General features: G+C 41.3%; 1 protein-coding gene across 1 annotated transcript in view; it reads left to right on the forward strand.

Moving 5' to 3' along the window:
• Nucleotides 1–17,157, forward strand: part of SH3TC1 (SH3 domain and tetratricopeptide repeats 1) — a 43,833-nt gene extending 26,676 nt beyond the window's left edge. The window contains exons 11-17 of the mRNA XM_065405420.1: nt 1,677–3,368; nt 4,827–5,007; nt 10,928–11,078; nt 13,164–13,286; nt 13,627–13,777; nt 15,485–15,681; nt 16,900–17,157. Of these exons, the coding sequence (XP_065261492.1) occupies nt 1,677–3,368; nt 4,827–5,007; nt 10,928–11,078; nt 13,164–13,286; nt 13,627–13,777; nt 15,485–15,681; nt 16,900–17,157 (2,753 nt within the window). The remainder of the gene's footprint in view (nt 1–1,676; nt 3,369–4,826; nt 5,008–10,927; nt 11,079–13,163; nt 13,287–13,626; nt 13,778–15,484; nt 15,682–16,899) is intronic.
• Nucleotides 17,158–20,690: the final 3,533 nt, after the last annotated feature.

Here is a 20,690-nt window from a genome sequence, read left to right on the forward strand (position 1 = left end):
GATTTTTTCCCCCCCTCTTCTGTGTCGGTTCACAGAAAGGTTTTGTGTTATATACTTTTGTTGTTATATACTCCTTTTCAGACCTCCCTTTTCCCTTGTCATGCAGTCCTGCTGTGAATTTCTCTGGCTAGGAAGGCAGAATGTGTTATGTGACACCCACGAAGTGTTCAGAATCTGCTACAAACACTTTCATGCTCTTAGGGTGTGATCCTCTCATGAGCGTTTTCCTGATGATGTTTTGTTGTCATTTAATATTATTTGTATTGCTGTTGCATCTGGGTCCTACGTCTTGGATCAGGGTTCAGTTGTGCTAAGCACTGAACACACACATAACAATGAGATGGTTACTGCTCTTACAAGCTTACATTCTAAATATAAAATGAGAATCCTGCTGGATAGTTTTGGGGATGGAATTCTGTGGGAGTTCACAGAACTTTCTAAATGTGCAGCCCCCATAAACTCTTATTGATACTCAATTGTTCTTTTCCTAATTGACAAAGTCTATGGGCAATTCCTCTCCCCCGTGCTAGCCCCAACTACCTGGGCTGAGAACTAGTGAGATCTACAAAATGTGGGGAAAGAAGCCTTCAGAGAATTGGGAAGGAGAGAGGTATCGATAACTTCTTCTGTTCCCTTTAATAAATGTATAAGGCATTCAGATGTCACAGTGATGGCAGCAGTAGGAGAACCTAGACTGAGAAGGACCAGTCATCAATTGGTGTAGCTCCATTAAAGTCAATTTACACCAGCTGAGGATCTGGCCCATAGACTGGGAGAGGAAACTTTCCCCTAGGTTGGAGGTCATGATGGCAGTAATAGGCTTCTGTGGCCCTAGAGCACCTTCCAGGAGGTGAGATGTGTGACAGAAGGACTTATTTATAGCATCCTTTAGCCCCTTTCCAAACTCCTCTGTATGCACCATGCAGGGGAGTCCTTGCAAAGCTGGGATCTCCTCTGACCAGGGGACTTGCATATCCTGAGTGGCCTACCAAATTCTGCACATTGCTCCCTCTCCCAATCCCCCGGAGCTAGTTCCATTGCTGGAGGGTGGAAGGAAGCAGGATTTGCTTCTTATTTGCGATTGCACCAAACACAGCACAGATCTGACTCATTCTAGACTCATTTTTCATTAACTGAAAAAGGCTCATCATTGAGGCTATAGGCCTGCTACATCTTTAATCTTCCCAGCATACTCCTATGCTCAGAGAAACAAAGAGATAACACAATATCATTACAGTTAATAGGATGGCTTTTTATGACCTAGGGTCATAAAATTTCTATTAATTTTTTTAGGTGAAAAATTGGGTTTTCAACTAAATTTTTCTTGAACGTTATATATTTATTTCAGAAAACAAACAAACAAAAAGCCCAAACTGATTTAAGTTTATTTTATTTTATTTTATTTTGAGAGAAAGTTTTTGCCTGAAATTTATTTCAATTTGTGGCAGTTTTTAGCAACCAAAACTTGGAGGGGAATTTTTTTTTTTTTTTTTTAAAGTCAAAATTTTCAATGGAAGAGTATAAACATTAAAAGTCTTCTCAAGGGAAAATGAAAGTTCTATTTATGTTTTCTTTACACCACTGTCTGTCGATTAATTTTGCTTGAATTTCCTGCCCCATAAATCTGTCTATATTCATGTATTTAGTTGGATCTCTAACTTGCTTTTGAATTGCAGAAATGCCACATCCCTCATCTAATACAGACTCCAATAGAATGAGGGAGATGGTAAAAGAATCCCTTATGAAATGTAAAGATTTCCAGCTCCAGTTGAAAGGGACATCTAGTCAAGGAAACGATTTTCCTAGCTCTTCAAATCAGCAGACCTGTGCCTTGGCTGAAGAGCCACGTTTCTGCATACAACAAGATAAAGAAGATCAAGGGTCTGGGGTCTTTGAGTCATTATTGTTGTTCTTAAACAGTAAAGAGTATGAGGTGCACTTCAAAAACCTGTATGACTTCTCCTTCCGGTTTCTTAACACCACATTTTATGGCTACACTGGTGAAGAAGAACTGGTTGACTATTTTGGACTGGCAAGGGAGGCAGCAAAGAAAGCAAATCTGCCTTGGGCCCTAACAAGGCTATGCTTTCTCTTGGGTAGACTGAGTATTAGAAAGCTTAAATTTTCCCAAGCTCGCGTTTATTTTGAAGAAGCCTTAGGAGCTATAAGAGGAGGTTTTAGTGACCTGTATCTTGTAGTTGCTCTTTATACAAATCTAACAGTCATCTACTTGAAACAGAAGAACAAAGAAAAATGTGCTCATATTTTTGACAAGGTTACTTCCCTGCTCATGGGAATTCCCAACTACATCTGTAGCACTGACATGGAGTCCGACATACTAAGGTACGCTTTAAAGAGGACAATACTGAGTCAGAGCAAGCATGCAGAAGCCAGAGCATGCTTCCTATTGGCAAAACATTACACAAAACTTAAACAATATGAAGAGGCACTACCATTCCTAGAAAGGCTGCAGCTTTTGAATAATGACTTGGATTTACAGAAGAGCTCGCTGTCAGCTGACTGCTATTTTAAACTAGGTGAGTCCTACAGTCAAAAATGCTTGCCACACATTGTGCTAAGTTGCATAAAGGTCGCTTCTTCCCAGGGATCATATACTCTAATGGACTCTTTGAGAAGCATTGATTTAGTCACCAAAAATGCTCCCAAACTCCATAGGCTGAGGAAAGCTGGGCAAATGCTCCCATCCCAAATTGCACCTTATCTCAGACAGGCACTTTCCTCAGCATTTATCAATGAGCAGCAAAAACTGTGCAGCACAATTTATCTTAGCTTATCGGAACTGTACAGTCATCACAGACTGCATGGAGAAGCCATTGTTTATATGGAGAAAGTACTGCACTTCAATACTTCTGCCCATGCTGGAGAAACTATTAACCATTTAATTTCACTTGCTTGGTTATATATTCTTCACAGGCAAAATACTGTAGCTTTGACCATTTTAAATACCATAATAGACTCTTCATTGAGTAGTCCTCAGCAGTTAGGTGTTATTTATAATATAACTGCCATTGCTTTGAAACGAACCAACAACACAAAACAAGCTGCTGTGAGTTACTACAAAGCTCTGCACATTTCAGAAGAGGCTGATATGGTACACAATCATGCTGTAGTTCTGGCTAATTTTGGAACTCTCTGCCTGCATTTAGCAGCCAATTTTTTGGCAGAGCACTACTATGTCAAAGCAGTAAAGCTATTCTCTGGACTTCCAAGCTTGGATTGTGGTCACAATTTTACTCAAGTCCTCCTCCAACTGGGACGTTATTATGCTAATGGAACTCATAAGAAAAGAGGACAATTTTATTATGAATGGGCATTATTGGTGGCAATGGAAACAAATCATTTGGAAAGTAAGTACATTTGTTTTTCAAATACATTTTACTGTACCCTGGGAGTTTGGGAATGTTTGCTATCTATTACATTCCAGCTTAAGCAATATTTTTTATTTTCCGTTGATGTGACAGTTATATGAGTGACTCAAAACCCAGAAATCCTGTGTTTACACTGAAAGCATGCATGTGAAAGAGGAGAGGAGAAAGGGAGAATGGTCCAGTTGTTGGGCACTAGACCTACTCAGAAGATATGATTTCACTTCCCTGCCCTGTCACAGACTTCCTGTGTGACCCTGGAGAAGTCACTTAGCCTCTCTGTGTCTCAGTTTGCCAACTGTGAAATGGGGAAAAATAGTGGGAAATAGTATTTCCCTATGTGACATATTGAAAACTGTGTTAAAATGATAAGATATCACTTTAAATCTCAGAAGTTTTTCTAGTCTTGCTTGCAGGCTAGGGGTCTCTATAGGAAAGCATGTAATCTGTGTCTTTCAGCTATCAGTCTGCAGAGAGCCAGCCTAGAGCAAGGTGGGGTGAGTTGTGTCCGTCTACATATGGAACTGTGCTTTCTCTCTCTGTTTTTTAGTTCTTGTGTGTTAAAGTTCTGGAGATTAAGAAATAAAACAGAGTACTATATGTTTTTATCTAACTTCTCTGTTTGTAGGCCATGATCATAATACCCTACCTCACAGGGGTGTTGTGACGATAAAGACATTAAAGATTGCAAGGAGCTCAGATGCTATGGTAATGAAGATCATACCTTCAATTGATAGGTTGCAAAGTCAGGCATTCAGAAATGCCAGAATTAAGATCTCAGAGGTTACTTCAATTCAGGTCCCTTTGTGTGTATGCATCATGAGACCATCTTTAATGATATGATCACATGCTATTTGGCAAAGAGAAGTAACTGAGGCAAAGTCCTTGCTCTTTGAATACTTTTTAGGGTTGTCAGAAATTATGTAGAAAATGAAAATCTTGACAGAAAGAAACTAGTTCAAAAATAAAAGGAAATGAAAAATGCCTGTGTGCCCAGCAGTATCTGGAGTGGAAATGAACTGTGTAGTAAACGTGGAGGACATCAATTTTAATTTTAAATTGTAAAAATTAAGGAAAGTTTTTCACTTACTTGATCCACCTGGTGGCAAGAACAGCTACACTGTTGGTCTTTCTGAATGACGCTTCATTGACCGGCAGGCAGGAGATGCAGAAAGAACAATGCTTTTAGCACCTTTTATTCCAGACACAAAGCATGAGGTCATCTCCAGTCTTCACTAGTTAAGGCAGAGGGGGGATGTGGCAGTGGAGTGTACATCTGCCATGGTACAGGGCAATGTCTGAAAAAGATATTATGTCTGACAATGTTCCAGCAATTCCAGATTACAACGGGAGTGAGTTCACTTAAGCCTCATTTCATTTTTGTTTAAAATAAAGATTCATGTTGAGTATTCATTTCTATTTCCTAATCTGTTTTCCCAGGTCAGCTCCAAGCTGTTCAGTTGCTGTGTCAATTCTACACTACAGTTGTTCCAGATGAAGCTCAGTGTGTCATTTACAATGAATATCAACTGTCCTTGGCTAGGAAAATGTCAGACAAAGTTTTGGAGGGACAAATTTTGGAAACCATCAGTCAGTTGTATCTCTCTTTAGGCACAGAAAGGTGAGGTCTATTTAAACGGCTGTTTTTGTTTTGTTTTGTACTCATGAAAAGATTTAGCTCTGGAGGGTAAGGTCAGCAGGCAGGGTATTGGCAACAATGGCAGTACAGTCTTCTCCCACACTGTTCTGCCAATATGCCTTAGCTTGGAATTGCAGAGTCTGCCTTCACAGCTGAGAGTTTAATTGGTGCAGATTTTCAAATGAACTCCAGGCCAGATTTTCCAGTGCTCAGCACTCACAGTTGGGGCCATCCTCAGCAGCCCTCCACAAGCTGAACTCTTCTGAAAATTTGCCCTATTGGTGTCCCTGCTGTGACCGATGTTAACAAAAGTTATCTATCCTTCTGTTATAATACTCTGCCTGTCTGTGGTTTTACTTGTATACTGGGGACACCTGCAAAGTTCCATACTGCCAGTCAGAAGTGATTCAAATACTTTTTAGATGCAGCTGTGCTTGGTGCTTCTTTGTTCAGAGTACATCACCCTGGGTGTTGACCACAGGACATCAGGATCAAACTCCTCACTTTATTGTCTGCATTAGTGATTCTCGTGCCCCAGTTACCTGAGACTTGAAATCAGATGCCACCGATAGAGTGGGTTATTACACTTCCTGGGTTTGCATCAGGCCTGCATCCCCAGTGAAATGAGTGTAATGTTACTAGCCTAATTGCAAGAGGACACCTAGAAAAACTATTTTATTTAGGGGCAAATCCTGTCCCCGTCTCTGTGGAGTTGATGGCCTTTGAGCAGCATAGTTCCACTGCGCAAGTGTGGGAGGCTGGATCCAAGTGAGGCATGCAGCCCTGGCAAAGGACAGTCCTCTTACACATATATCCCCTAGGTAGTAGCATAGAGGAGCCGGGAGAGAGGTGACTGTGGGCAAGCCAGGAGCTGAGCTAAGGATCTGTGTCTGTGAGGATCCTCCCATTCTCTCCCTGAGAGAGAGGCCATGTAAGTGCTCCACATCAGTCACTGGGAAAAAATAACCACTGCAGAGTGTCAACATGGCTGCTCTGTGGCCTCTGCAGACTGATTCCTCTCCCCACCTACCTCTGTATCTCCACAGCACCTGGCCAACTGTACTTGGTCCTGAGTATATGTGAAGGGCCCACATCATAAAACCACAGCAAAACATAGTGCAGTTAGCTGTCCGTACCAAGGAAAGCCTCAATTCCTAGAAGGCATGGCTGGTCAGAACTGACACGAATAGATAAAATGTGTGGACACTTGCATAGTGTCAGGTTTTGGCCACTGCCATCTAGCTTTCATTTCTAGGAGCTTCTCGTTCTTCTCCTGGGAACAGTCTGTGCCAAAAAAAAAAAAAAAATTCTGCACCAAAATATTAAAAATTCAGTGCACAATATTTTAAAATTCTGCAAATTTTATTTGTTAAAATAACACTACATAATCATGCCAGTGTCAATTATTTTGGTAATTTATTTCAAAATACCAATCAGCAAGTATGTCTGTAACAATATGGACACACACACAAATTTCCCCAGGAGTAGAGAGTTAAAGAAACCCCTATGACAACCCAGTTCCTGTTTCTCTGCCCCCTTCCCCGCCCAGAGCCCAGCCAGGGGGCCAGACACCCACAACCCTCTCCCCACCAGAGCTCATCTGTGGGGGCTCCCCCAACCAATACACCCTCCCCCACAAAGCCCAGCTGCAAGGTTCCCCCTTGCCCAAACACCCATCCTCCTCCTCCTCCCCCCCCCCCCGCCCTGAGCCCAAGGATCCAGAGGGAGAAATACCCTGATGCTTGGTCCCTGGCTTGCATGGAGTTTCCTGAGTGCCACCCTCTCCTTCCCTCAGGGCATGCTGGGAACTGCAGCTGCCAGGAATCCTCTAACTCAGTGGTTTTCAAACTTTTTTTCTGGTGACCCAGTTGAAGAAAATTGTAGATGCCTGCCATCCAACAGAGCTGGAGATGAGGGGTTTGGGGTGTGGGAGGGGCTCAGGTCTGGGGCGGAGGGTTGGGGTGAAGGCTGTGGGGTGGGGCCAGGAATGAGGGGTTCAGGGTGTGGGAGGGGGCTCTGGGCTGGGTCAGGGGGTTGGGGTGCGGGAGGGGGTCAGGGCTCTGGGCTGGGGGTGCAGGCTCCAGGGTGGGGCTGGGATGAGGGGCTTGGGGTGCAGGAAGGGGCTCTGGGTTTGGGGGGCTCAGGGCTGGGGCAGGGGATTGGGGTGCGGGCTTACCTCGGGCACCTAGGAGCCAGACCTGCTGCTGGCCACTTCTGGGGCACAGCTCAGGTGTCAGAACAGGTAGGAACTAGCCTGCCTTAGCCAGGCAGCACCACCGATGGGACTTTTAACTGCCCAGTAGGTGGTGCTGACCAGAGCCGCCGTGACCCAGTGCCTTACATTCCGCAACCCAGTACTGGGTTGTGACCCACAGTTTGAAAACCATTGATCTAGTTCCCTCTCCCTCCCCTCAGAAGTGTCTTCTATATGCAAGCTGGGCTCTGCCGAGTCCAGTGACCCCTCGTGGTGGCTAGCAGCATTGCAGCCCATTTCTGTGGGTGAAAGGAAATTCTCTGTGCACAATGTTAATTTCTGCAAAATTCTGCATTGGGCGGTGGCGCAGAATTCCCCCAGGAGTAATATTCATTTGGTTTAACTAAAGAAAAAACAAAGGAGCTGACTGCAAGAGTCAATCTACAGCTATAATAATTAAAAGTGTCTTACCCAGGGGCTGGGAGGAAGAGAGAGGCTGTGCATGTGTCGCTTGCTGAGCAATTGTTCAGTGATTTTGAGATCTGTGCTGGATGCATTGTCTGGATGTTTTTTCCCATCCATTTTGATTCCTCTGATTAGGGCTATTTCATCTCAGATTAAGTGGGGGTTATTTATTTGAGACTCTAGAATGCTTTAAACCAAGCTTGGTCAAGAGGGTTTTTCAAGTTTTGGGGATATATTCTCAAAGCCGCTGTATTGGACTCAGCTCAACCTTATACATACCTGAATTTTTAAGACTGTTGTTGATAAATTCAATAATGCAATTACTTGAGGACTTGATATGCTTTACAGAAGATTAGCCTCAGTCCAGGTCTGATTCACAGTGGTCAAGCAGAGCTATTTTAATTAACTATAGGGGCTGAAGTTCAAGTGGCTGATTTTGAGAATATGTCATTATTAACTGCTGTGTGATGCTTAATGATAGTAAACTCTGGGCAAACCCTTAGGAGGAGTTGGAGTAGAATAAGGAGACAGTTAAAATCCATAGGTTAGTTGGATTTTAACCAATTGAAGAGGCTGATTGTTTTGTGTGTGTTTTAATACGTGGATTTCATGTCACCTGGGATCCTTAGTCCCAAATGGCCCTGTGATAAATGAAGAGGGGGGGAGTAGTTCCCTTTGATAACCACCCAGCCGGCCAGTTAGCTGTAAAATTCCTCTTGGTAGCTGTTCTCTACTTGCTTTACCTGTAAAGGGTTAACAAGCCCACAGGTAAAAGAAAAGGAGTGGGCACCTGACCAAAAGAGCCAGTGGGAAGGCTATAACTTTTTAACATGGGAAAGAAACTTTCCCTTTGATTGTTGCTCTCCGGGCTGAAGAGACGGGGAGGCAGGAATGCTGTGTAAAGTTTGAACCAGATATGAAAATCATCAGATCATATCTAGAACTACTTTTAACAACTCAAAGGTGTAAGTAGATCAGAATGTTTAGCTAGATGCGATCAGGTTAATTTCTGTTTATTTTTTAAGGTTTGTGGATCTCCTCTGTGCTAACCCCAGATGCTTTTGTTTGCTTGTAACCTTTAAGCTGAACCCCAAGAAAGCTATTTTGGTTGCTTAATTTTTGGAATTTCTCTTTTAAAATCTAGCAAAAGCCTACGTTCCAGATGTATTTTCTTTCTTTTTGTTTTTAATAAAATTTACCTTTTTTTAAGAACAGGATTGGACTTTTGGTCTCCTAAGAGGTTTGTGCATGTGTTGTTTAATTAGCTGGTGGCCACAGCTAATTTCCTTTGTTTTCTTTCTCAGCTCTTCCCCGGAGGGGGGGTGAAAGGGCTTGAGGGTACCCAAAAGGGAGGAATTCCCAAGTGTCCTTCCTGGGTCCAAAGGGTTTTTGCATTTGGGTGGTGGCAGCGTTTACCAAGCCAAGGTCAGAGAAAAGCTGTAACCTTGAGAGTTTAATAGAAGCCTGGAGTGGCAAGTATTAATTTTTAGAGTGACAGAGTGGGGATTCAGCCTTGATAGGCCCATATGTGAATTTGGCAGATTACTGAATTATGATTCTTGGCCTTTACTCAACCCCTAGTCTGTGATGTTAAATTGTAAAGTCATCAATATTAGGAACCGCATTCTGAAGGTTTGTGGATAATTGGAGCCCTAGGAAGTAGTAAAAAGTGTGTATTTGTCTTCTACAGAAAACATTTTGCTATTATGAAGAGAGAGCTTTGAAGGGTCACGCTAGTTCTTGTGGGTGGTTTTGTTTGTTTGTTTTTTTAATACCCTTCCAACCTATGGCTACTTTTTTGAAAATCAGGCTTGTATTTTTTTAGCTACCAAGGAAGTGGAGTCATCCTTGTTGCTAAGGTATGGGATACCAGATATGAAATACTTTGGCTGAAATGGAGTCTAAATCCTGGAAGTGGTCTGCACCAATGGCTGTGGACTCAAACCAGCTTGGCCCTGATCCTGCAATTGAATCCATGCCAGACGATCCTTGTACCTGTGCAGAGTCCCACTGAGTTCACAAGACAAGGATCTGCCCTGTGGGTCTGATTGCAGGATTGGAGCCCTATGCCGTTTATGGCATGTCTTTATACTCCTTGGAAAATCATTTCATTAGCAAGGTACGTATTGTTAAAGCATTGCTAATATCTGAGGTTTGAAATAGTTTGTGTTAAGGATTCATTGTAATATGGTGTCGTTCTTAATATGTTATTTGATATGCTTATGCTGTATGTTCAGGGGAAAGGATATATTGGGAATGTGGTCAGGATGACTGGTTGACTGCTTCTGTGATTTGAGAATATTCTCAGGTGAATTCCTGAGACAGATCAGTAGGGCTTACACATCTAGTGAAAAGTGTTATGTTGATATTTATGAGCACAAGTGATCAGAATCTAGGTTATCTCATCAGAAAGACATCTCTTTCAAGAGCAGTGTCCTAGCACTGACTCCAAGGGAAGAGCGCCATCTACTGAGTTAGTAACATCAGCTTAAGAAGCATCTGGGTTTTCTTCAGAGGTCTCTCACACGGGTACTGATCAGGCCTAACCTTGCTTAGATTACAGCTCAAGGTGATATAGTGAAAACAGGTTTATTTTTTGTGATTCAATGCACCAGTCTGGAAAGAAAATAATAACTTGTTTTTTTTTTTAATATGGAGATATACCTATCTCATAGAACTGGAAGGGACCCCGAAAAGTCATCGAGTCCAGCCCCCTGCCTTCACTAGCAGGACCAAGTACTGATTTTTGCCCCAGATCCCTAAGTGGCCCCCTCAAGGATTGAACTCACAATCCTGGGTTTAGCAGGCCAATGTTCAGACCACTGAGCTATCCCTCCTCCCATAATGCACCCTAATGCTCTAGGGCAAGGACTGTAGGAACTAACCATCATGGCAGCAGATTCAGGGCCAAGGAGAGGTTATTTCAATCTGTCTCTGATACTGTTCACAAGAAAGAACATATCTGGAAGAAACTATCCTAAAATATTACTTTATTATACTGGGAATTTAACAAAGCAGAGAGATGAAGGAATCAAACAAAACGAAACTCGAAGAGGTGAAAAATGTGAGAAGCTGGTTATTTACCAAAAACATCTGGGAAATATTATACCATGAAAAGAAGGAATTTTGAAATCTGACAGAAAATAGTAAACCCACTTTTTATTACACAAGGATGATATGCATCACAAAATTCTACATATGCACTCAGTTATTAGGATTTACTTTCTTTCTACTTTTTCCTAGGGCTTACAGATCAGCTCTGGAATATACCAAAAGAAGCCTTGGAATATTTATAGATCTTCAGAAGAAAGAGAGAGAGGCATATGCCTGGCTTCAGGCAGGAAAGATCTATTATATTTTGAGGCAGAATGAGCTAGTGGATCTTTATATTCAGGTATGCTGAATTTTATCTAGGCTTTAAAATAACTGTACCTCTGTAGAAAAGAATGATGAATGAGATACAGATGAGATTACTATGGGCGATATAGCAAAAGAGAAACTGTATAATATAATGAGCCAAAAGAGCTCTTGTTTTGAATTATTTGGGCTGCTTTGTTAAAGGTCTATCAGCATGTCTATGCAAAATTCTGGTTTTACTGATTTGCTGTTTGGCTATGAAACATCATTTGGGGAATGACTACTATGCTCATAAGAACATAAGAATGATCATACTGGGTCAGACCATGGTCCATCTAGCCCGGTATCCTGTCTTCTGACACTGGACAATGCCAGATGCTTCAGAGGGAATGGACAGAACGGGGCAATTATTGAGTGATCCATCCGTGTCATCTAGTCCCAGAATCTGGCAGTCAGAGGACTAGGAACACCCAGAGCATGGGGTTGCATCCCTGACCATCTTGGCTAATAAGTTTATGGACGATAGGTCCATCAATGGCTATCTAATTCTGTTGTGAACCCAATTATAGGTGTGTCCTTCACAACATCCCCTGGCAACGAGCTCCATGGGTTGATTGAGCATTATGTGAAGAAGTACTTCCTTTTTGTTTGTTTTAAATCTGCTGCTTATTAATTTCATTGGGTGACCCCTGGTTCTTGTGTAATGTGAAGGGGTAAAAAACACTTCCTTATTTACTTTCTCCACATCATTCATGATTTTATAGACCTTTATCATATTTCCCCTTAGTCATCTCTTTTCTAATCTGAACAGTCCCAGTGTTTTTAATCTCTTCTCATATGGAAGCTCTTCCATGGTCATTTTTGTAGCCCTTCTCTTCTCTATTTCGATTGTAAACTGTTTGGAGGCTGGGGTTGTCTTTTACTATGAGTACGTAATAGGCCCCTAACTACCATAATACAAATAGAAATTAAATAAAAGAGTAGTAACAATAGAGTTTTAAGATGTTTGCAGAAAGTGAACAAAAAGGAGCATGAGCCCATTGGGAAGGAGTTCATTTTAAAGTATGACTGAGATTTCTTTGAAACTCTAATTTGACTATGGACACGCTATGTGCAGAAAGTGAGACTGTGTTTATTGAATACTATTCTCTGTGAGTCATTCAGTCACCCCTCTGGAATGCCCCAAAGAGCTTTACAATCTGTTACCAAGAATACTGGCCCCTTTTAGAAAAGATACACTACAGTCTTACTAATTTTCGCTAAACTAATCCACACACTTTATACTGTACTTCATCTGAGCAGACTGGAGTGAAAGTCTCAAATTACTTAGACTTGCTGTACAGTTTTGTGATGATCATAATTAAAATGAAACTACTCTTGTCAAATAAATTAATAAAATGCAGTTGGTGTTGCATTCTCTTTTTAATGTATGTTCTCTTGTTTGCCCGTTCACACAATTTAATCATTTGCAAGAATCATTGCATTGCAATGGCCATTGAATGAATTAACAAGGTTCTGCTGTACTGTTGCAATATACATGGCTGTAATATTGATACAGTAGGAATACTTAATTTGCTTCGTGCAGATGCTTTTTCCCCACTATGTCTTGTAAATTATATCCTTCGGGATCAATAACTGAGTATCCTGTACATGGCAGCATTCCTTCGTTTTATTAGGTGTGTCCTGACATTTCACTGTGTCTGAAATGGCATAAATTCATTTCCTAGCAGCAAGACAGAGGGACAAATTCTTGGTTCACTTTAAGGGAACCTCACTCAGATACATAATTAGAGCCTTTGGCCATAGACTTAAACCTGAGCTATAAACCCTCACTCTTTGAAATATCCAATTGTCAACTACTTTTTCTATCTATATTAGCTGTTAAAGTGTATATGTTGTAGCTATTGAGTATGTATGCTACAGCACTAAAGAATACTGTATATTGAACTGAACAGCCCTACAGTGAAAAAGAGATAGATAAGATGATGTAAGAAGACCTTGTGTCTCTAATGTTTATAATTCTGTACAGCAGGTACCAAAACCCGTATACAATGGTATTTCATTATGGGGTTTTAGTTCTGAATGAGTAAAAATTACTTTATAACAGCATTTTTCTTGCTAGGTTGCTCAAGATGCTGCTCTTTGTAATGGGGATCCAAACTTAGGAATGGAATTGTTTGAAGCTGCAGGAGACATATTTTTCAATGGTACCTGGGAGAGGGAAAAAGCAGTGTCATTCTACAGGGTTAGTGATTGTTACTTATTATTTGTATTGTGGTGGCACATAGCGGTCCCAGTCACGGACGCCATTGTGCTAGGCCCAAACAGACTTTTCCCATCCCAAAGAGCTTTACAAGCTGTTCTGTATTACTACTCTGAATTCTCTCAAATCCCTGGTTTCACTGAAGTAAATTGCAAAGCAACCTTTGACACTGATAAAACTGGGATTTGGCCCTATGTGCATAAAGCAAAGTACAGAATTTGCTAAACGTGAGAAGAATATGGGCCATAGCTGTTATGAGTACACACATTTCTGGGCTTCAGCAATAACCAAACTGATCTCTTTATGCATGTGCTTATTTCAGGACAGGGCTCTTCCACTTGCCATTAAGACTGGAAACAAAAAGGCAGAACTCCGATTATGCAACAAACTAGTGCAATTGCTGTTAAATCTACAGGATTATGAGGACGGTCTGGAATATGCACAAGTATCCCTCACACTTAGTGTGAATTTAGGTAAAGCTAATATTCACAGATTATTGATTGACAGAATTCTAGAAAAGAGTTGTCACTTCCTCCTTTGAATTTCATGATGCTTCTTGCCAAGGTTTTGTGTGCTAGGAAGCCAATACCATTTTCACTTCTGTTTTTGGATCCCCTCTAGCTGGAACAGGTGTCAGTTCTTGAGTTCTGATTTTTGTTACATTTCTTAACTTAGCTTAGTCCAGTAATGTTCTACCTAACATTTTTCTAATTAGCTCACAGAACTGTAAATAGTGATCTGATATTACATGTTTCAGGGGGCAATTTCCAGATGAGGCCATCTGAAATGTAGCAATTGTTAGCATTAACCCTCTCCAGGTCTCATTTACTGTACATGAGGAATGGAGACTTGATCTGACATGTTGCACCTTCCATGCTGACCAGAGAATATGGAACAGTCTGTTAACATAATGAGAGACAAGATATGGTTCTTATTGTGTACCTGAATCTGCTAGATTCCTGTGTTTATGGAAAATTCTCAAGGCGAAATTAACAAGTCCCTTGTTCCCCATTATCTGAGTGCCTCACAACCTTTAATGTATTTATACTGAAAAGACATCTATGAGGTAGGGAAGTGCTATTACCCCCATTTTACAGGTGGGGAACTAAGGCACAAAGAGACTAAATGACTTGCCCAAGGTAGCACAAAAATTTTGTGGTAGAGCAGAGGTAGAATCCAGGTCTGCCAAGTCCCAGGCTAATGCCCCAACCACCGGATCATCCTTCCTCTCCTCCTTTCACATAAGGAGTGATTAATACTAATTAATTACAAGTAGCCATAAAGTGCTGTCTAGGGCACTACCTGTGACTTTGACTCCTTCCTTTCTTCAGTGATGAATAGAGCTGATAAAAAAATCAATAAAGAATTTGGGGTATTTGTCAAAATTTGTTACTTTCCCCCTCCCAAATGTTGGTAATGTCTAACTTACTGAAACTTAACATTTTTCGATTATTAAACGTCACTGATCAACTCTAGAGCCAGTTGAAAGAACAGAAATTTTTGACAAAATCTTTGATCAGAATTTTTTTTGGGGGTGGTGGGGGGGGGGATTGGTGAAAATTTTTGATGGAAAATGTTATTGAAATTAAGGCTATTTCAGTCACATCTAGTGATAAGAATGTAGTCAAGACCTGAGATCCTACTAACAGAGATTATCTCCTTTGATATGGGGTATGGTACCCCCAACCATAAAATACTAAATAATCCAACCAGTGCTAAGAAAACCATTGTTTGATGCTAGAGTCCTCACAAAGACATATGACACACCCACTCTCTCACCCAAATATTTAATCATAAACTTAAAAAGGAATCAATATGTATCTTCCATAGGCTGGAAAAGAAGAAAGAGAGCAATTGCTATCATTTTTATTTTCAAATATTTTAAAGGCAATCATACTGCAGTGTTTGTGTGTGTGGGGTGTGTGTGTGTGTGTGGGCATCTAACTACTTAGATTCAGCAATTCTTACTTAGAAATCAGCACTGCAGTATTTGGCCTTGGGTTTAGTTGGGCAAAGTGATTTTATATAGAATAAAGTTTAATTACCAGAACTAAATAAAATGAAAACTAGAACAGAAATAATACTTAAAGCAAAACATCTCACATATCCCAGTGTGAGAGAATGTATCTTCTCCTCATTGTCTCTTAGATTGTATCCTGATTCACGTGTTATTTCATTAGGAAATCAGCTAAATGAACGAATAGCATATCACAGACTGGCTACTATCCATCATTGCCTGGGTCAGAATGAACTTGCTGAACACTTTTACTTAAAAGCGTTGTCCCTTTGCTCCTCTCCTCTGGAATTTGATGAGGAAACTATGTATTATGTGAAAGTGTATCTAATCCTAGGAGACATTATATTCTATGACCTAAAGGTGAGAAATATTTTTGATTGATTGATTGCTGTAGCGCCTAGGAGCTGTAGTTGTGGACAAGGATCCCATTATGTTAGGTCCTATACAAATACAGAACAAAATCAAAGTCCCTGCCCCAATACAATACAAGGACACACTGAGATAATATTGGTCAGCACGATAGACTGTGGTCTCAGCATGCCAGCAGCATATCTATTTTCAAGTTTTTTGTAGGCATCATGGAAAAAGTTTTGAGGAAGGTCTGAAGGAAGATAATGAATTAGTTTTGTGGATGTTTACAGGGAGCATTTCCCAAGTGTGAGGGGCAGCATAGAATGAGGTACTCAAATAACAACTGTGGAAAATATGTTTGCATCATCTTATATGTCAGCCCAGACATTTCACCTGGATAATCCTGCTACCTATGTATTTTGAGTGGAATAGCTCAGAGCTGTGGGGATTAGATAGCTCAGTGCATTTTTAATGGAATATGGAGCTTTCTAGTACCTGGTACAAGTTCATCAAGGACAGATTTCTAGAATACTGTTTATGAACTCTGATACCTATTGGTGCTCTTGGTAGAGAGACCAGGGACCAAATAAACATGGAACCTGAACTGCCATCCTCCTCCCTGGAGGTGGTCCCCCTTGTTCTGGGCTGAAGCATAGTCATGGTGCAGTATGGGGAAGGTGGCTCCACTGTTTGTTCTGTGGATAAACAAAGTTTGCAGTCTTCACAGCTGTCAATCCAGCACTTTTCACAAACACTACATTCACATTCACAAAACAGATTTTAAAAAAAAATTCGACATACATTAGACAGAGAAAAAAGTAATACTAATACGTTGAAATTGCATGCTATTGTGTAGAATAACCTATAGATAGGGTAGGTAAAATATCTGAGAAAGCATTCGAAAAAAGGATGGACCATACAGCAATATCTCAATAAAGATATGGAGAGAAGAGACTGGTTGATAGCTATCTAAGGGATAGAGTGGGAATTCAGGGCCTAATCTGCTTAGATGTTTTAAAAATCTCACTAGGCACCTATCTGCATCTTTAGGGGGGGCTAAATACCTTACAAAATCTGGCTGTAAGTGTCTAATCCTGAATTTTGCCTGAGTACAGCATTTAGGATTGGGACCCAAATTATCTCTTGCTTTGATATCTAATAAACTACTGCTCGGAAGCCAGGTTTATATACTTCTTAATATAACGTGTATATACCTTTTTATTTCAGGATCCTTTTGATGCAGCAGGATATTATCATCTGGCACTTGCAGCTGCCATGGACTTGGGCAACAAAAAGGCTCAGTTGAAGATTTACACAAGACTCGCAATAATCTACCACAATTTCCTTATGGATCGGGAGATGTCTCTTTTCTTCTATCAAAGGGCAAGAACCTTTGCAACAGAGCTTAACATTCGGAGAATAAACCTGGCACCCGATCAGCATTATAAGAACGCAACATGGGTACCTGTGAAAAATGTCATGTGACAACCTACCAGGCAGCTAGAGAAATATCATTTTGGTTTTGTCAGACAACACAGAATGTTTCTTGATATTCTATATCGTACATAATGTATATGGAACTTCAGGGGCACAGGCTAATATCCCTGTCTTGACAACAGTGGGCCAGATTTCACTTTTGTTGACACATGTGCAACCACATTGTCTTCGGTGGAATTGGACATGAACATGTGAGGGCAGAATTCAGCCTAGGAATGAACTAACTAAAGAACCCACCCACAAACTTTTTTGTATTAGAAGAAATTTTCTGTATTAATTGTTTAAGTTCCTGTTTTTGAAAACTCATACAGGTCTTAGAATGTGATAAATATAAGTATGCAATGAAGTGTGGTAATAAAGCATTGTAGAGTGATAACATTCACTAGATAATCATGACCCCTTTTGTATTTAATGAGATCAACACCATTAAAATAGAGCCTAGGTGCTTTTGAAAATCTTATTAGGCACCTATCTGCATCTTTATGCACTTAATACCTTTAAAAATCTGTCCCTTAAGCACTTGAGCTCCTAAATCCCATTGACTTTCAATGAGACATGGGCTCCTAAGTGCCTAAGTACCATTTGAAAATGGGATTTAGGTTCCTAAGCCACTTGGGTGCTTTTGAAAATTTCACCCCAGATAAGATGGGTTTGATTCACTATTCATTTATGTTTCTAGGACCATGGAAAATCTGCTGCTCAGAAGATATGATGTGGCTACATTCTTTAATATAATCTGGGAACTGTGAATATCTGAACTGAGCAGTCAGCCTTGAAATCTTCCTAGATTATGAGACGTTGAAGGTCTTGCCATAGGTCATTAGAAAGGTAATTTCCCCTAGATTTATAATAAATTTCCAGATTCAAACTATTAATCCAGAGATGCAACAATCTGGGAGTTAATGCACCCCACTTCACAGCTGGGTCTTGCAACCTGCAAACTTGAAGAACTTCAGCAAATGTGTCTAATTATGAACTCTCCAGAATCAGGAAGATTGCTTCTCTGCTCATTACTTCGCCTCTTGTCAATTTCTCACAGCCACAACACAAGTCCGTTTTCTGTTCCAAGTTGGCATTCAGAATCAATATAATTATAGCAATTGGAAGTAGAGCGAGTCTAGCATCACACTCCTATTCCAGGAAGAGAAAATATACTTCTTCATCTGAAATTTAATTTTGCTGTAAAGACCCATCTTCGTCTTTGCATCACTGCTTCCTGCTGCTGCCCTGGCACTGCAGACTCCTGCTCGCATAGCATTTCAGTCCCCTACATGAATTCCTCCTTCTGAAGCGAGAGTGTGCTTATGCGGTGCACAGCACACCTGGGATATCTTGTGCATTTCCCTGAAGCCAGTTGAAATGCACAAGAAATGTGATGAGTCCTCAGCAGGTTTTTCAAAAGGCAGCAGCTGAGTTCTGTAACAGTTCTGGTGGCACAGGCATGCTGTGTTTGTTTTTGTGCAGTGGCGGGTTAAAAATGAGTCCTAGGCATCCGATTTCAAAGAAAGATTCATGCTTAGGGTAGAGATGAGTGAATGGCATTTAGGCATCAAAGCTACTTCTCACCCTGCTTGATATCAAATCATCTTGGCCAAGAATGGCAACAGTGAATATTTCCTAGGACGCCTCAGTGTGAATGTCAGAATTTAGGGGGGAGGGAGTGGTGTGGTCTGAAGGATAGGGACAGCATGTTTTATTGCTTTTAACGAGGTGACAGCAGTGTTAGTTGAGGGATCTTGCTTGTGGAACTTGACTGCAATTAAAATTATTTCATTTGAATCATCTGCCTTATTAGGGCACAGAATATAACTTCCTAAGCTTGTTAAGTGCTCAGTCTTGCAACCCTCTGGCACTGGAGTCAATGTGATGCCTCAACATGAGTAAGTGGGCCTCAAATCTATAGATTTCCTCTTAAAAAAGTTTTCTATAGTGTATTGTAGAGCCAGCTACTGTCACATAAATGGCCAATTGTAGGTAGCTAACACAGGAGTCTTTCTTCCATTTCAATGAAGCAAACGGGCAGAGCAGCATGGATTTCAGCACATCTGTGAATCTAGATGTCCTGCATTATAATCCACGTGATATCAGGAGAGCTTCTTTGCCCGGAAAGCCAAGGAGAGGTCTCTGCAAGGAGTTTTTGAGGGTGAGCAATAGGAGGAGCCATAGGATCTAAGACTATGAAGATTCGGTGGTCCTAAAAGCCAGCTCAAGTTGTGTAGAAGGGCAGGAGCTGCTATTCTATTTTAAAAGGACACAGATAGAAGGAATATTAGGCATCTCTTCACCTACTGCTTCTGCAACTGCTGCTGAAGCTCAAAGCGGATCACAGAGCTTCCCATGGATGTATTTCCGTGCCTAAATACAACCTGAGATCTCCTTGGGCTCCCTGGCAGAGATACAACTGAGCACATTTTTGTGAACCCTCCTTATAAATATTCTCACACGCCAGAGCTTGTCATTTGGGATTTATCATTTAAAATATAGTGTAGCACAGTGGCCTGCCCCTTTAAGGGCCTGTCAACCCTGTTCAGTTAGTCCCACCCTGCTACACCTGTGCAGGAGGTAGGACTTTAAAAGCAGAAAATTTAGTGGTTGCAGGCATGCTGGGGATAACAGACAGGCTGCTCTGATGTGAAGAGGCAAGAAGCTGGACTCAAGCTAGGAACTAGCTGAGGGTTATCACCTGCCAGAGTCCTTGTAGGAGGGTAGCTCTGACCCAGATGGATGACTGGAGCCCAGAGCTGGTGGTTAGATGGTGAAACAGGCTGTTGCCACTGGGAGCCTGCAGGTAAGGAAGGGGTCTGAAGGTTGAGCCCTTTTGAGCTCTCTTGTTTTAATGTTTGTTTGTTGGTTTTGGACATACACCAAGGCACTCTGTTTCCTGGAAGGGATTGAATATCAAATCACCTTTATGGGAGGAGTAGGCAGAATCAGTTTGGGGGAAACCGATGAGGTGGAAGTGCCGCAAGGCTGGATCTCGCTGCAAAGGGGCTGCTCTGGGATGGTGAGTCTTGTTCACATAGGGTTATAGCTGTATCAGGTATTGCTTTAGTAAAGAGTTGCATCAGTAGTACTTGCTTTTTTTATTTTAACAAACAGAAGCCTTTAGCATTTTCTGTTCGTTATCAAATACTTACATAAAGAAGCTGTATGTTACAAATGACATCTGACAGCAGTCCTTGTGCTTCAGAGAATGAACTAATTTCTAACTCGGGATGGGAAATTATTTTCCTTCCTGCATAATAGCAGGAAGTTCAATTGATCAACTGCTTTGTTTTTTCCCCTTGCTTACTGTAGGTCAGCTGTCAAAGCCCGGGGTGAGCTAATGACTAGTTATGGAATGTCCATTCCTTTTTTTACTGGTACATGTAGGATGTTGATGCAGACTTTACAGATATCTGGCCCCAGGAGTGCCGCCAGCTTTTTTGCTGCCCTAGGCGGCGGAAGGTCCCGCCCCCGAAATGCCGCCCCCGACAGAGGCGGCGGAAGGTCCCGCCCCCGAAATACTGCCGATGACCGGG

This window comes from Emys orbicularis, chromosome 5 (genome assembly GCF_028017835.1).
Source record: "Emys orbicularis isolate rEmyOrb1 chromosome 5, rEmyOrb1.hap1, whole genome shotgun sequence".
NCBI classification, from domain to species: Eukaryota; Metazoa; Chordata; order Testudines; family Emydidae; genus Emys; species Emys orbicularis.